Source organism: Erithacus rubecula, assembly GCF_903797595.1.
Source record: "Erithacus rubecula genome assembly, chromosome: 1".
NCBI classification, from domain to species: Eukaryota; Metazoa; Chordata; class Aves; order Passeriformes; family Muscicapidae; genus Erithacus; species Erithacus rubecula.
In genome coordinates this window covers 97,532,513-97,545,052 of record NC_136658.1, presented here as the reverse complement: position 1 = coordinate 97,545,052, position 12,540 = coordinate 97,532,513, and the positions used below count along the sequence as shown (strand labels likewise).

The 12,540-nt window shown below is 37.5% G+C and overlaps 1 protein-coding gene across 7 annotated transcripts in view; it reads left to right on the top strand.

Moving 5' to 3' along the window:
• SH3KBP1 (SH3 domain containing kinase binding protein 1) overlaps positions 1-12,540 on the top strand; it is a 204,131-nt gene that overhangs the window by 183,489 nt on the left and 8,102 nt on the right. For all 7 annotated transcript variants that reach the window (XR_013775716.1, XM_079316945.1, XM_079316943.1 and 4 more), the window contains 2 exons: positions 810-895; positions 11,727-11,836. Coding sequence is in view for 6 of the 7 variants with exons in the window: in XM_079316945.1 (XP_079173071.1) it covers positions 810-895; positions 11,727-11,836 (196 nt within the window). In the remaining variant the exon portion in view is untranslated. The remainder of the gene's footprint in view (positions 1-809; positions 896-11,726; positions 11,837-12,540) is intronic.

Below are 12,540 nucleotides of genomic sequence, written 5' to 3'. Positions count from 1 at the left end.
TGCATTAACTGAATAATTGTTATCCCAGTAAATATCAGAGATTTCAGTAACCTGTGCAATACTGAGTCACTTGCCTACCGCTGTATTTTTTTTTTTTTTAATAGGTAGAGTACGTTACTAAACTCAAGTACTTTTGAGCTAGAATGTTCTCCAAAGCAGGGATAATTTTGTTGCTTTTGTTTGATCTCCTGTTTGATTTTAAAATAGCTCCTCTGTATAAAGTATCATAGCTCCTGACACTTTACTATCCAAAATATATTTTTGAAAAATTAGGTGATCTTGGTTCTTTGGACTGTGGAAACAGTATTCATAGTCTCGTGTCATAAGAAAAGTGCAAAACCATGTTGGAGGAGTTGCATTTGTGAGTAAATTCTTGGAACTGCTGAAATGCACAATGAAGTTCAGCATTTGAGGTTCTCTCACTTTCTGCAGCATTCCAGGTAGTCCACTTCTGTGTTTGTGCAAGCCAATTAATTAGAAAACACTCCAAAGATGATGTTGAAGAGTGTCCCCTTGCCCTTATGTTTCCTCTGTGTTGAGATGCTGTGAACATCTGAAGAATTGCTCCGGACACTGTGGTGTCTAAAACAGGCTTTTTTGACAGGTGTTAAGGAGAAATGGGATAAGGTTAATCCACACAGCATGTCGACTTGCTAGAGATTGCTCTCGCTGACATTGCTCTTACTCTGGTGCTGCAAAGGAAGAATACTGTGCTCTCTCTCATTATTAATTACAACTTAGCTATCAATTTACTGTAACCCACACAAAAACTCCCAATAAAACATCTCCTCTTCTTGATCCAAATGCAGGAGTGATAGTCCAAAAGTGGAATTAGTGGGCAGTACAGTATCCGGCACTCTAGAGAAAGACTCCTCTGAAAGAAGCAATGACATCGGTAAGTTACAGTGCTTTCTACACTTTGCATAAGAAATTTATGGTGCAAGTTTCTGCTTTTTAGTGACTTTTGTATGATTCAAGAGGCAGATTGAGGATTTGGCAATGAATGTGTGTGCTTTTATATCAAATTTTAACTGCAGGATTAAAGGATCATTTCTACTTAAAATAGTTTTGTTGGGGTTTTCTGTTTAAAAAAATAATTAAAGGCAAATATGGAATAGTGAGCTGTTTTGAATACGAAGGCTCTTGTTATTTTTGTTTAAAAAACTGAAACAAATGAGAAGACCAACAATAATAAGTCATGCTTGTTTAACTGATGTAATAGTGCTGTCATGGTTTTACTACTGCAAAAGATTGTAGGTTTGGTGCAGTTAGTAATCTTTGCACTTTCCAATACAAACAAACAGAAACCCAGTTCAGGTAAATTTTACTAAATTTTACTGCATATACCAAATAAAAGCAGTCTAAATTTCTATTGTAAACAATTTGTGTTGTTGACCCATGACCCATTTAATCAGGAAGTCACCTGGGAAGGAGCATCAACAGGTTATTTTTCGGTCTCCTCTCACCCTCATTCCTCCTCAGGCTGGCAAAGCAGGAGCGGTGGTGTTTGCTGGGTGGGTGCTGCAGTGCATGGCCCTTGGTGAGCAAAGTTCTGTGAGTGCTGTCCTGGGGCAGTGGGCACAACTCAGAGCCATCTTCTGCCTCTGCTCAGAAATCCAGCAGCTGCTGCTGTCGCTCTCCACACTGGCAGCTGTGCCAGCACAGCCCCGTGTTTGTCACAGCAGAGCCTGGGATCCTGCCTGTGTGAGCACTGCTGCTTACACTGGGGCATGAAATGTCATTTTGGTGAGGTGCTGTCTACCCAGACTGCTTTATTAGTAAAGCATTTCTGTACAATAGCATCCTTTAAAAGCCAAACGTGCCTTTTCCTCAGATTTGGAAGGAGAACTTTAGGTTAGAAAGGAATTGTTATTGCAACGTAACAACAGAACATTAAATGCATTTCACATAGGTCTATGAACTTTCCAGCATGCTTGTGATAGATCACATGAACATTTTTATTGTAGAGATTATTAGAAAGGAATGGCATAGAAATGTAGCCAAATTCTACCATTTAGTGTTTCTCAACTATATTTACAAATTTGTTTCAAACACATAAGCCTCTGCTTGCTTGAAAGTTATGAGTGCAGGTAGCATATGCTACCTGGGTGTGATCGAGGTAAACTTTTTTATTCCTTATTCTAGTGTTCTTGGAATCACTATTGGGATAAAGGCCTAGAATATTTTGTATTTTTCAGTTTTGGTGGTTATAGTTTTCTTTTGTTTTGTTCTTAACATATTAGGTAGGAAATCTTATTTATAGAAATTCTTGTTCATTTCCAGAGCATAGAGGGGGAGAGGAGGGTAAGGGAGGGATGAATTTGGGTTGTTTTGGGGGTTTTCTTTAGATGCAGAATTGGAGCCAACAAGAATCCATAATCCAAACCACATGTTGCAAAGGGTTTAGCTGATGTCTTCCTGAGAACTCAAGGATAAAATAGTGTGAATACTTAAATAAGTACAACTTGATAGGGTCAAACCAGAATGGCATTTACAAGGGCAAATTATGTCATTCTAGCCTATTAGACAACTTGTTAAAAGAGGAAAATAAATAAATTATGGTTTTGAATTGAAAGGGGATCCAGACAGCAGAACTATAAATTTTCAGGCTGCCTTTGACAGCTTGTGTAAAATATTGTCAAATAAATAAAAGGCTTTTTAAGAGAGGGCAGAGCAATAAATCAAAGCTTAATAAGGAAAACCAGTTCAGAGTGGATTAATGTCTTTTCCTAGGAGGAGAGGTTTGGAGTTCAGAGCAGTTTGTGGTGCAATGTAAATGTATTTATGGCAAGTGTATGATTTTGTTTAATTTATTTACAACGAGAATAATGGGTTGGAGAAGTCTTGAGGCTACATGAGTTATTAGAAAAGATGATGGATGTGTGAATGGAGTTATCCAGTGTATTAGAAAACTATGGTGGATCTGGCTTTGTGAGTCCAGATGATATTTAACAGTGATATGTCTTACTGGTTTTGCCCCTATGTCATGTGCTCTATAGGAAGGACAACCACAGCTTCTCTGAGGCTCATCCATCCTGTCAAAATGGATTTGATTAAATCTACCATTTGGTGTCTTTTCAGAGATCCAAATTTACCCAACAAGTTAGAGTGAACCTGTGTGACAGACAAGGTGTGATTTAGCAATAGGCTTTGAAGACAACTGAAGTTAAATGGCTTTTATAGCAGCGTGGATGCATGACCATTCTGGCTACTGGGCTGCTCTTTATTGTTCCATTAGTCCAATGCCATTCCCAGTCATTCAGGGAGAACAGGGGGAAAAGCAACAATCACTTGCAAGTTGCCTTACTCTCTTTCATGCTTATGTACTTTCATGCTAAATACTGATGGTGAATTGAGCACTGAAAATGAACTCCACAGCACCTCCTGCCTACTTTGCACTAGAGATGTTAACATCTGGGTAGTGGCTGTCACCTTCTTAGTCCTATAAGCAGTCTAAAGCTCTTGTTCCTTTCATGCAGAGCAGAGACATGGACAAAACCAATGGAGAGACAATTTTGGTTACTAAAGCAAACCAAATGAGTGCTGGATGGTGAACAGTTCTTTATTCTGTGAAGCCTATTTTGAGGATTTCTTTTCTTTACTATGTTGAGACCAAAACCTCTCTGACAGGGGAGGGTTCTTCCATATGCCTTCTCTCAAAAAGCAAACAAGTGATCAGCAGCAATAAAATCAGTAATGCCATCAACAACTGAGCATCACAATGCTGAGCTGAATTGGGAATCCAGATTCAAAACTTGCATTTTGTGTCTAGGTCCCTTGGAAATGGCTTTTTCCTGTTTATTTTCTGAGTAGTATTCTGCCAGTGGATCAGTGTTGTCTAACCAGAAAACCTCACACTGTTAAATATATTCTCCCTCCACTTTACCAATCAGAAAAATCACAAATGCTTGAGAAAGGTTGAGGTGATGTGTAATACAGTTAATGTTCTGTGAGTTGCATATATAAAAAAGTTATTTTTATGTAGATATTAGCTCATATCTTGGTTTCCTTACCATGTTCAGCAGAGCTGTGACTTCACATGTAAATTTCTTGATGGTAATTCAGTACTAATTACAATTTTCCAGACTGCACTGATAAGTGAATATTCTGCTTAGCAACATCACTGGTGATTGTAGATATGATGGCAGATCTCATTTCTGTTGTCCATGCATTTATTTCTTTTTGCAATCTTTACAAAAACCATTGAAAAACTAGACTTCAGAATGTATTATTTGAGAGGAACCATTCCCCATTCCTTCTCAATTTTTCTTTTGTTTTCTTTTCCCCTGTTTTTAGTGATGTCTTTACTTTCCTTTCCACACATCTTGCATTCAACTTTTCCTATTTACTTCTCTTTGCCATGGCTAACTCTTCTTCATTTCATGAGAGTAAGGCTTTTTATTCCATTTTTTTTTCTGTCCTGTCTTTGGTTTAGTTCACAATGCATAACAAGCAAATGCAAAAAGAAGCATTTTGTAGAATGCCAAGGTTTACATGGATATTACAGATTATTTTTTAAATTTGAAGTTGAAATTGAGCACACTGTGACAGAAAATCTTGCATCATAGTATTGAAATGAGAAATCATTATCAATTAATGTATCATGAGAAATTTTAGTGACAAAAGTGACCTGCAAGTGACCTGCAGTTTACATGTGGTGTTTGTCATTGCTTTGGATTCATTAACCTGCTCTTGCAGACAGATTTTGTCATCACAAAGTGTAATGCATATGTTTCATTAAATGAATATGCAAACTATATGCAAAATTATATGCAAAAGCATTAAGAAACATGCTAGTATGGTTTTCTAGTCTGAAAGAGGAAAAAATCCACAGCAAACCTACAGTAAAAATTTGAAGAGTGTTCAGGGGCAGTCAGTGGAAAATGTGTGGTCATGTATCAAGGCTGTGGTTGAATCACAGTGGTTGCTTACATCTGTTGGTACATCTCTACCAACAGCTGGTCTGGATTGGCAGTGGCTTTTTGAGCTTTAAAATACTTCTAAAGCAACATAAGCTACATTGACACAATAAATCCCATTCTATAAACTGTTAGTCCTACACAGAACTACATTGATTTCAACACCTTCAATTCATGCCTAATGGCATAAGTTGACCTTTCTTTAGGTGATGTGTTTCTTTTTAATCTCATAAAGAATTTTGTATATGAGGGCCAGTGTGATGACAGAAACATCTAGCACATATAATAGCTTAGTGGATGTAGTAAGTTGAGTGCTGGCCAAACACCAGGGTACCTACCAAAATAGTGGATCAAAAATGAATGCTTTCCAAAAAATGGTATTGAGTTATTTCTGCAAGTCAGGATCAATCCTAAGTCTTCTAATTATACATACACACACACACACACAATTTGGAATCCTGGAATTCTGAAACCAGTCTTGTCTATCCAAAGCAGGCTTGCTTTGGCATCATCTAATACTTAAAACCATATGGATTTAAGCTAAGTGATTTAAAGAATAAGCCACAAAGAGTTAAAAATAATGTATGTACTGTGAAAATGATCAGTTAATCCCCACAAGAAGCAGTTTCTGTGCTTTGCAGAAAGACTGAATTGCACAGAGCCAAGTGGATACACTTTCCAATATTTTTCCTGGCTCTTTACACATTTTGCTTAGTATTTATGAAAGCAGTTAATGATCTTCACCAGTGCTAACACAAAGTACATATGCCTTCATTGATTCCTACTGAAGCATCTAACGATGGTATGAAATATTGTAAGAGCTTCCCTGGGAGCTGGTTAGTGCAAGTCTGTTTTTTTACCATTTCCTCAGACTTTTATCTGCAGTGTATTTGCTGGTGGGTCATGGAGTACTGGCCAAAGCCATGTGATTATCTGTTCTCTTTTTTCTGTCCCTCCCTGCAAAACTGGTGCTAGCTTGCCTGAAAGGGTAATTAAAAATACTCTCTTGAAAATATCTAATAAACCAACAAAAAAGTATTCAGTATATCATGTTTCCTTGAACTGCACATGCAGTTGTTCTAGAGCTGTATTTGTCAGGAGACATGATTGCTCTGCCTCTCTGACTGCAAGGAAAGTAATCTAATAAGATTTTTGGCCCACACTAGGGAAAAAGATGGAGTATATTTCTTGTAAAAAGTTGTAGAATGGGGCAGGTTTGTCTTTAAATCACAGGCTGTTTTACTGTGAGATATTATACTTATTTTGCCTGGAAACACAGAATAAAAGTTGGAAAATCAGAAAATACTGGTAAATATAAGTGAGGACAAAATTTGACTCACATAATGAACATCAAAATCTGCCCAAACCTCTTTCTATGCTGCTATTCATGCTCATTTTAATAGGGTAAAGCAAGGGAACAGAATTGCCTGACTGGTTTAAGTTGTAATATTTATGTCATTGAGTCAAAATCCCCCATAAACATAGTTCTGGACTGCATATATTGTAATCTGGAATATGGTAATGGTCCTTTATATAAATTGAGTAGGGCTCTTGCCCTGAGGGTGCAGAGAAAAGCAGTAAACTAGAAATTATAATTGGTTAGCATGTGTATCAAGTGGAGGTGCCTGAAAACAGCATATCCATTTCTTCTAGCTGCTCAGTTTTCTTGACCTTTCAGTTCTTCCTTGGCATGTTCCAAATTGTTAAAAATAAAATCCTTATGAGGGCACTGGCAAGTTGTTAGCAAGGCTCATTATGGCAACTTTCTACATTCAGCTATTAAAGTGATAAAAGTCAGAATTGAAATGGGAGATGATAATTGGCTGCTTTAGGAAAGGTTGTCCTGAAGTCAGAGCTGTCCAGGGACTGTCCTGGGAGGCCAGGTGAGCTACCCTGTTTCACTCCAAAGCACACAACAGTGTGGCCAGGCCTCCCTGGTGCATCCTGAGCTAAGGAACCTGCAGCCAGGGAGCTCTCCTCCTAAAACTGCATGAACCAAATCTTAAAAAACTGTCTGTGATTCATTATGGGTGAGATTTGCTGCCTGGACCCTGGCTGGGAGTATGGCTGTGTTCTTCCAAAGGGTATGATGCTGTTCAGCATGGAGGGAGTAACACAATCTGGATGCTTGAAGTTGTTAAAATAATTGTAGTCTTCTGAAAATTCCCACTAACATTCAGATTATTGAGTTCTTTTTAATTTCTACTATATATTGAGTGGGCACTAATGCAGAAGATTTTGTCTGCAGTGTGTGTCTCATTTGACAGCTTTAAGAATTATTGCATTTAAAGACAGTATATATAGTATTTCACATACCTGTTGTCATCCTGTTAAATGTATTGAAGATGATTATGAAATGAAATCCACCTCTGGCTTTTGTGACATAACCTTCTTCAAATTAACTCAATGCCAACTTTGCCTCATTTCCTTCAGCCCTGTTGTATTTCTGTTCTGTGAAACTTCATCATTACCATTTTGAAAGTGTTGATACTCTTATATATCACTTCATATTTCAGTTTTTTCAAGGTGAAATCTCTCTACTAATTCAAAAAATTTCTGTCATCATTATGCATAAATAACTTTGCCCAAATACTAAAAATCCTAAATGGAAATTAAAGCCTTGTCACATTTTATGCCAGAATAGTAAATGCAGGGGATAAAAGGGGTAAAGAAGGAAGCATAACCACTTACCTTTTTATTTCTGGGGTCTTTTGGGGGGCAGGGACTGAAGGTAATTTTCTAGGAAGGTACAAGTCTAATATGTTTTGAATTCTTTCTCTAATTAACTGTTTTCCTGGATCTGGGCATATTGTTAAAAATATCATCATCATCCTTTAAATAGCCATGTTTCCAAATGAACATAGCAATGGAGAGAAATATTCTATTCTTAAGTGGCTTGGAAGGATACCAGGGATAATTCTTGCACAGCTAACATTTTTTCATATTCATGAAATATGGTTGCTCGTAAGCCAGACTGTATGTACTACACTGATATATTAAAATTATCTTGATGCCTTTCTCACAATCTCATGAATTACTTCATGGAATATCAGCTTGATCAGGGAGACAGTAATAATGATGAATGCATCAGTTTATTTGTAGAACAAATATCAACTATTTTTAATTAGGGAGTTAATTGATGGGTCCCATCTCTATGTTCTACATGTTTAATAGAATCTTCCTCACTGTTTGTTATTACCAGACAAAGAAAAAGCTGGACCAGTGCAGACCCCTGGTCTGCTGGATGCTGATTGCTGTACTGGCAATTAATGTGGCTGTGAATACAGTAGACTGGACCTTTTCTTTAATGACATTCCATTTTGAGCCCTGTCAGGAAGGCTGTACATTTTGCTCCCAAATTCTAGCTGCAAAAATGCAAACTAAAATCAAATCTCTTCATTTAATGACCTCTCTGAGTTTAATGTAGTCAGAACCATACAGCCTTGCTTTCCACCAGCAAAAGATAATCAAATAACCAGCATGAGTGAATGACTGGATCCACAGCATATATGACAGCATGGCAGAAGTTTTGTGAGTGGTTCTGTTATCATTCTACTAGCTACCAGTTCACTGGATGGGAATTTTCTTGAATTAATATCTCCACAGGTGATGATTGTGGAAGGTGATTGCCTTAGATGCAGAGCAGATTTGGGAACATCTTAAAAAGGAGAGAAAAAGGGCATATAAGAGTGCTGGAAGTGGATTTACTATTTTATTGTTGTATGAAGTGTCTGTCCATTACACTTTAACAGAATTTCATTTAGAGTAACAACTGAATGGCTGTGATTTCACTAGTTTGGCAGCAGATTCTATCTGTGGAGCCTTTATAGCCTCTGTTCTACTTTCTTTAAAATTCAGTGCAGGTATAGGCTGCTTTATTTTATTTTTCTAGCTATCAAGAATGCCTTCAGAAGTGGAAAAAGTGTAGGATTCCAGTATTTCTTGATAATAGAAGCTTTGCACATAAATATTAATCTTTCATAGTATTTATAAAATGCAGGGAGCAAATTATGTCTGCAAATGCTTATGGGCCTCAAGGATGAAAATTCATACACTTTCTCTTTATCAATACATTTTACAATTTAAACCTGAGTATTTTATTGTTCTAATCAAATATAGAATTCTAGATATTTACTGGTTTATTTAAGCCAAAGAAACACATTGAATTTTTTTTTTTCATTAAACTATATTTTCATTAATTGTTTTCCATATGAGTGTAGATACCTTTTGTGAGAGCAGAGAAAGGGACAGTAGGCACTTACAGAATCATAGAATCTTTAAACCTGGAAAAGACCTCTAAGATCATGGAGTCCAACCATTAACCCAACAGTGCCAAATCCACTGCTAAACCATCTCTCTGAGAACCACATTTACAAATTTTTAAATACCTTGAGGAGCAGTGACTCTGCCACTTCCCAAGGCAACCTGTTCCAGTGCTTGACCACACTTTCAATGAAGAAATTTTTCCTAATATCCAATCTAAACCTCCCCTAACTCAACTTCAAGGTATAACTTGAGGCTGTTTCCTCTTCTCCTGCCACTTGTTACCTGGGATAAAAGACTGACTCCCACCTCACTCACTCAATCTCCTTTCCTACTCCTGTGTAGATAACAGAAATGGAAACTGGAGAGAGGGAAGTCACACACTGCAGCTTTCCTGCAAAATAACTTCAGCCAATTTCCTGCCCCCCAAAGCAGAAGTCTGCTCTTCCCCTCAGTTTTAGCACTTGAATCAGTGCTGTGGTGCTGATAACTGATTCCTTCCATGCAAGTATTTGCATGGCTTGGCACATGCCATTGAAAAATGAGCTGGATTAAAGTTTGCTCAGGAAAAAAATAGTAAAAACAGTCAAGTGGGAGAGGGTGGCTGGGACAAATGGAAGGATTGCTTCAGCCTCCATTTCTGCTCATGTGCATGAGTATCACTTTTTAGATGGGAGTGTATATTTTTGATGGTGTTACATTTTTGCTGTGCAATTTAGCAAAGTAACTCAGTGGAGAAAATTAAAATTAGATAATATATTAATATATTGATTATTGATTTGCTTTGTGATCTTAAGTCATTTGGCAATCTTATGGGTCAGCTTCATGAATATTAATAGAAAACAGCTCTTACACTTGTTTGCTTTTTCTTTTCCCAAAAAACCAAATTTTTCCTTCTCTTTCTGTTCTCCTGAAACCCTGAAGTTCTGTAGAACTCCAGATAGGTTTTGTGCAATCTGCTAAAATTAGCTCATTTTCATTTTCAAAGCACTGTGACCTCACCTGATGTGTTGGGTATAGCTGAGGCTTCAGATTGCCAAAATCCCACTGACAGACTGGGTGTGGGTTACCTACCTTTGCACACAGGCTGCAACAGTCAATAAAAAGAGCAATGACAAAAATACATGGTAGAGGACAGTGGGGTCACTGGTTATATATAGGAAGAGTCACTCCAAAAATAGAGCAGTATTTGGAGGTGAATAACCTTTGACTATTTCAGGGCTATTGAAAGAGCTCTCTTTTTTTTTTTCTTTTTTTCTTTTTTTTTTTTTTTTTTAAATCTCCTGGAGATGGAAGTATATTGCTGAATAAGGAATCTCCAATCCCATTTACTTTCTAGATGACAAATCATGAGTACTTGGAATCAGTTCAAATGTCCTTCAGTCCATATAGTTTATTGCACAAGCCCATTAATTAATTTGTTTTTCCATTGTATAATTTTGTACAATGGTTGGTTGTAATATGACAACAAAACTAGATCTTCAGAGATCTGTAATAGTTTGGAAAATTAAGTGCCTAGTATATAGAACTATTAACTTAAAAGCTATTTTTTTCCTACATGTGTGCAATGAAAAGTAGTCTCTGAATAATGACTATCATTCCTGTATTTGATTCATATCTGAAAGTAATTTTGAAGAATTTTGATTTATCTTGTCTAAAGTACCTCTTGTGTGTTTTCTGACTCCTTCCTGCTCAACATATGCTGTAGGGCATTTTGAAATGAAGGTGAGTGAAACTGATACAACCCATAAAAATAGATGAATGGTATTAAGCCATTTGATTTATCCATGTAATCATGAGCTGTGGTATTCCTTGAGCCTCCACATCACTCTTTCACATACACATTACCCTGTGGCTGGATTCAGTAAACACTTCCCCAGAGCTTTTCACTGGCCATGGAGATGGTACAGCATTCAAGCAGGCCTGCTTTCCCTGGACTCTGTACAGCTTCAGGAGCCTATTGCAGCTTTTACTTACCATAGCCTCTGGACTACTGGAGAGAGATAGTCCTCTCACCTGGAAACCTCCAGCTGCAGGTGTCTGGGAACCTGCAGATCACTTCCAGCTTGATCATTCTCATTCTACACTCTCCTGAGCAATTACTGAAATGCAGAGCTGACAGTACAGTTCCTGAGACAATGTGTGCACAGTCTTATGTCTCCAGTTATTCAGAAAAAAAAAATTACTAACCCCTTCAGTAGCCAGATGGAAATTTTGAAACTGTTTATTCCATGCCCTGGAACCCATGATGTCATTTAGCTTTCACTATGCTGAAAACAAAGCCAAAGGCTCCTCTACACGTTCCCCCTCTGCTTTATTGTGTTTGAGATGGAAGGGTAATTGTTCTTGGCAAGGGTGACTGGATTACAGCTGCCTTTGACTTCCAGGTTTTTTTAGTGCCATCATGGTGGCTAAATACGTGCAGAACACTGTGACACAGTGGGGAAAATGGGATTTCATTTCTTTGAAATTAGAAGAAAATGTGATTCTTTCCCTTTGAAGACAATTGCCAGAAAACCAAATCGATTCTATTTTATTTTTAAGACTTGGAAGGTTTTGATTCTGTAATACCAATTGCTGAGAAGCTTAATCATCCAACTACAACCAGACCAAAAGCTACTGGCAGGCGACCACCCTCCCAGTCTCTCACATCTGTAAGTTAATTTTCCTTTTCTTTAAAAACTATTTTTAAATATATTTTTTCTGAATTTTCCCCCCCTCCTACTTGTGTTCCTTGGTGTTTTTACTACTTTTACCCAGCCATTCCTTCACACGTACAATGAGGCAGAGAGATGCAGATCAGGAAAATTACTGTCAAAGGCTGCCAGTGTTTTGAATACTGATGTTTAAAACATTCCCTTTCTTCTAAGCTTTATACCCCCTTATTTGGGTGCTGCCAAGTCTTCCTTGCCAGCCATGACTGAGCCCAGAAAAATCCCTTATAAAAGTCTTTGGATAGACTAATTTGTGCAAAGTATTGAGGATTTTGAAAGTGTTTCCCAAAAGAAGCATTTCTCTTTGTTTCTTGAGGACATTTATCAGATTTTGAGGACAAATAGATCATTCAGTCTTCAACAGCCCTCCTTGAGCTATATGTGTTTCTTCTTATTAAGGTCACAGTTGTAAATACAAGGGTGATTTAAATTCACTCTCTAATATCTATCTTTAGACAAGTTGATCTCGTAAACAGTACTTTGGAAACCACTGCTTAATTTTTCAATGTCTTCTTCTTTGGGGTTTGGGGTTTGTTTGTTCCATGCTTTTTGCATTCTGGAATATCAGAATGAGAGCAACCACTGGTGGTTACCTGGGTCCGTGTTACTGAAGAAAAGCAAAGTGGAAGGAGGCGAAAGGGATT